The sequence below is a fragment of the Gavialis gangeticus genome, unplaced genomic scaffold (genome assembly GCF_001723915.1).
Source record: "Gavialis gangeticus isolate Ggan-Ray unplaced genomic scaffold, GavGan_comp1, whole genome shotgun sequence".
Taxonomy (NCBI): domain Eukaryota; kingdom Metazoa; phylum Chordata; order Crocodylia; family Gavialidae; genus Gavialis; species Gavialis gangeticus.
The window spans coordinates 5,527,150-5,531,661 of NW_017729000.1; the positions used below are offsets into that span (position 1 = coordinate 5,527,150).

Here is a 4,512-nt window from a genome sequence, read left to right on the forward strand (position 1 = left end):
AGTTCCTAGTGACATGCATTCCTGAATTCACTTGAGGCATCTAGACCATGCTGTATCAGAAATCACAATACACACGTGTGCACACAGTCAATTGGTAGAAAACAATAAGAGACTGGAAGAATGGCAACTAAAGACTATGACTTGTAACTTGGTCACAGAAGCATTTTCTGGCTACGCGGTGTTGCAGGGGAGGGTCCTAACAAATAAATAGTGACACGGGGCATAGTGGAGGGGATCTCAAGATGGGAGTGCACCCAAAATACAGAGGGGACGAGGGATGAACAAGATGGGCAGCGGTGGGGGGCACGGGGCTGGTGGCTGCAGTGGTGGGGGGACAAGATGCTGCCTCAAGTGAGCGCCCGCAATGATGATGGAGGCGTGGGAGGCGCAGGGCTGTTGTGGACTGGTCGCGGGAGCTGTGGCCCAGGCCGGTTCACACAGCAGCGCGACTGGCTGGGCTGTGTCGACGGGGGCCCTGCCAGCCCCTTCCCTGGCGCAGAAAGCATTTGAAAAGGGATAGTCTCGGGGGCTCCCGGTGCCGGGGAGCACAGCCCGAGGGATTCGGCTCTGGATAAAGCACGGCGGCCCACCCCACCCCGTCTCTCAAGTGCCCGCGGGCTTCCCTAGAGCGGCCTCTGGGCCTTCATGTACTCCACGATGTCGTTCTTCACCGTGGCCATGGTGGCGCGGTGGTACCACCGCATCACGGGCACCCCGTCCGGCCCCACCAGGAACTTCTCGAAGTTCCACTTGATGTCGTGGATCTTCAGGGGCTGCCAGAAAAGCTGCTTGGGGTCCCCGAAGTTTTCCACCACGGGAGGGCAGGAGTTCTGCAAGGGGAAGGAGGGACAGGCGTCACCACCGCGCCCCCGCTCTCGCCCGCTCAGACGTGAGAGGAGGGTGTGCGCGGACCTTGAGGAAGGTGTAGACCTTCTGTTCCCTCTCCCCGTTCACATCGCCCTTCTGGAAGAGCTGGAAATTGGGGACGAAGCCTCCGCCCGGGCGGACGTACCTGAAAAAGTGGAAGGGGAGAATTGGGCGGCGGGCCCCCTTCCACCCTCTTCCAACGCAGGTGGGAGCTGACCCCGTGCTTGGCAGCCCCCACCCCAGCCCGGGCTCTGGTACTCACTTCAGGGCAGGAAGGATCTCGGCGTTCTGCCCGGGCTCTTGTTTCCCAAACTGGTTGGAGGGGAAGCCCAGGACGACGAGTCCGTAGGGCCCCAGTTCGCTTTGTAGTGCATTCAGTTCTGCAAGCAGACCCCCCCGACCCCATCCCCACCGCAGGTTAGTCATGTCGTGGGACCTAGGGTGGGGCTGCAGCTTCATTGCCCTCTCCCAGCCTCTCCTGTGAGGCTTGCCGAGCCCTGGCCATCCCCATGGGCTTTATTTGGGCTCGACCCCTGCTTTGTGCATCCATTTCTTCCCATCCCCATTGCAGCAGTGGGAACTCACCCGGGGTTCCTCCACCTCCTGCCTGGCCCTCCCGTGAGGGGCACAAGCCCCCAGGACTCATGCTGGACACGGCCACTGTGCACCTGACCTCAGGGACACGTCCCCACCCTTGCCCTCTCGTCTGGAAACGGCCCGGGCCTGGGATGCTGCGCCACGCGGCGGGTGGGAGAGGGCCGGGGGCTCTTACCGACGTACTGCATGGTGAGCCCTCAGTACGTGGCCACGTTGACGAAGAGGATCATCTTCCCCGCGTACTTCTTGAAGGGGACATACTCTTCCCCATCGATGGTGAGGGCCCCGTAGTCGTAGACGGTGCCACCCACGTCGCTGTAGCAGTTCACCTGGAAGATGGCCGGGCGGGCCGCGTGGGCAGGTGCTCAGGGCTGGGGACACGCACCCCAGCGAGGTGCCCCCACCAAGGGGGTCTTCCTGCCTGGCCTCTCTCCAGCCCCGCGCAGCCACGGCTGGGCTCTCGGGTGGGGGGGACCTCGCTGCATGGGCATAGATCCTGCCATGCACCCCCCCACCAGTGCTCCCAGCTCCCCACCTGCCAGGCAGGAAACAGCCGGGTGAGTCAACGGAGACAAACCCGTTGCCTGATCCTGCTGGGCCAGGAGAGGGGCCTGGGCCGCAGCGAGCGAGCCTGCGTTGCCAGGCTGACGGCAGCCGCTCGTGATGGAGTGCCTGTCTCCTAGGAACAGGCTGTTACTAGGATCTCGTCGTCAGGGCCGAGGGTGCGATGCAGCCGGGAGCACAGAGGCATGCCGGGGCGGCTGGGTGAGTCGGTGCTACCCCTCCGGCCCCCCGTGCCAAGAGGGGTTGGGGCTGCTAGCAGAGCTGTAGCATCCAGCCTCTTGGGCAGGCGCGTGCCAGGGCTTGGCTGCATCTGCACCCGCTCGGAGGAGCCCCAGGCTCCCTGCACCCTGGGGTGGCCCTGGCAGGGATGTCTGCGTGGGGCGGGGAGCTGCTGCGAGACTCTGCGGGTCCAAAGCCAGAGCCCCAGGTGGTACAGGCTGCTCCCCGTCCCTTCAGCGAAGGGTCGCTCTGGACCCTAGCAATGACACCCAAACCCGCGTGCTGAGGGTGCGACTATGTGCCAGGGCACCTGCAGCATCCCTCCCAGCCCTCATTCCCTGGGACAGGCTGGCACAAAGGGGCAGCCAGATATCTGTGGCTTTTGCCCCCCAGCCGGTCATCTCCAGGGTGATGCTAGACCCGTGCGTCACACGAGCCCCCGTGCGGGCTCTATTTTGGGAGCCGCTATCAGGCAGGCACACGAGGCCATGCCAGGCTCTCCAGGGGAGCCGTGTTGCTGCCACGTCCGTCTTCCCTGCAATGCCGATGGTCCCGATGATGCCTCCCCCTGTGCGGCGCTGCTCCCCACAGGACAGGCAGACACCAACTGCTCAGGGCACTCCAGGGTCCTGCCTCTCTGGGCACCTTGCCCAGTACCTGCTGCCCTGCACGTCCCTGCCCAGAGCAGAGCGTGCCCATGGCTGCGAGTGCACCGTGCTGGCTCCATGCTGTACCCATCAGCAAGCCGCCCCCGCAACATGCCTCAGGGCCCCGTCTCCCAGCTCAGACGGTGATGTTGCCCCATCCTGCAGAGCCCCTCTGCGGCTGTCCGTGAGCCCGGGGTTTGGGGTGGCCAGGAGAGCACAGGGGGGAAGCCGGAGGCAGGAACGGGGTCCTGCCACTTCCTCACCCCACAAACCACATCCCTCCCCATGCACTTCAGCAGGTGGGGGCCACAGGACTGGCTCAGATAGATCCTAGGACCCCCCTGCAGTCTGGGGGTCCCGGTCCCATGCCACAACCCCGCTCCCTGCAGCCTCTCGCCCTTCATGCATGCCTGAGCTCGGGGGCACGGGCCCCCCCAAGGCATTGCAGACCCCCCCCCAGCAGGCAGCAGCACCCCAAGGCATGCTGCAACCCACTCTGCCCCTTACCTTGTCTTTCTCCTGCCCCCAATTCGGCTGAACCAGGCCAGCCAAAACCAAGGGGAAGATCCAGGAGGCGTGCAGCTGGCCCCCCATAGCTGCAGCAGGGCAGGGGTGCGCACCCCTCTCCCTGCCCCGAGGAGCTGGGCGGCTGGGATTATCCCTCGCTGTCCTTTCCGCCACCAGCTCTGCCACCTTTCAGCTCGACAGGGAGAAATAAAGGGCTGTGGCTGAACCATGCCAGCCAATCAGGGACAGGCAAAGACTCCCACAACCCGTTAACCATATGGGCCCTGGGCTCGGACGCCACTCCCGAGCCCAAGGGGCACGTGCATTGCAGGGGGGTGACAGGGAGGAGGATGCACCCAGCGAGGAGCAATAAGGGCAGGGCTTGGACCTGGCTCAAGGCTCCTGGCACGCCAGCGTGCAGCTGCCAAGGGCCGGAGGGCAAAGCCCTGGGGGGGAACAGGGCAGAGGACACAGAGTACGTGTCTGGACTTGATGCAACAGGAGATTAGGAGCTGCACAATAGGGAAAGTCATAGCTCTTATCCTGCGCCCCGGCACAGCCGCCCACAGCCTGGCTCTGAGTGCCCGGATGGGGCGGAGGGAGGTGCTGGGGGAGCCTCAGCCTGTGCTAGACATGGGCCAGCCCCAGCTCCCTGGTGCACGTGGCAGAGGGGTGGACAGGAGAGGCGAGGCGGAGGGGCAAGGAGCTGGGGGGCTTGCAAGGGGCGCTGTCAGCGGGCAGGGGGCACATGGACCAAGGGACAGGGGCTGGGGCAATGCTGGGTGCACGAAGGTGGCAGACGCTGTGTCGGGGAAACGGGCAGGGGTTGGGGCCATGCTCCAACGGGCTGCTGTGGTAAGTGGGGGTGTCTGGAGGGCTCTGGGCAATGCCCAGCTGCCTGCCAGGTCTCAGAGCCCCCCTCCGGCAGGGTCAGACAAAGCTCCCACATGGGCAGTGCCTGCTCTGTGCCCCCTCGGGGTCCAGCACAGACAGCCCTTGCTTGCTGCCCTGGCCCCACACACGCCACCCCAGGGGTTTCTGGTGTCCGGCTGCGGGACCGCAGCTGCAGATGCATCAACACCAGTTTAGACACGGCCCCCCCTCGCTCCCT

At 64.7% G+C, this 4,512-nt stretch overlaps 1 protein-coding gene across 1 annotated transcript; it reads right to left on the bottom strand.

The window, feature by feature from the left end:
* Window positions 1-337: 337 nt before the first annotated feature.
* On the bottom strand, window positions 338-3,689 carry GPX3 (glutathione peroxidase 3). Its single transcript, XM_019506122.1, has 5 exons — window positions 3,402-3,689; window positions 1,640-1,793; window positions 1,130-1,247; window positions 913-1,012; window positions 338-830 (listed from the first exon to the last, which is right to left on the bottom strand). The coding sequence occupies exons 1-5, from the start codon at window positions 3,486-3,488 to the stop codon at window positions 624-626; spliced, it is 666 nt and encodes a 221-aa protein (XP_019361667.1). The 5' UTR covers window positions 3,489-3,689; the 3' UTR covers window positions 338-623.
* Between the last annotated feature and the right edge of the window lie 823 nt (window positions 3,690-4,512).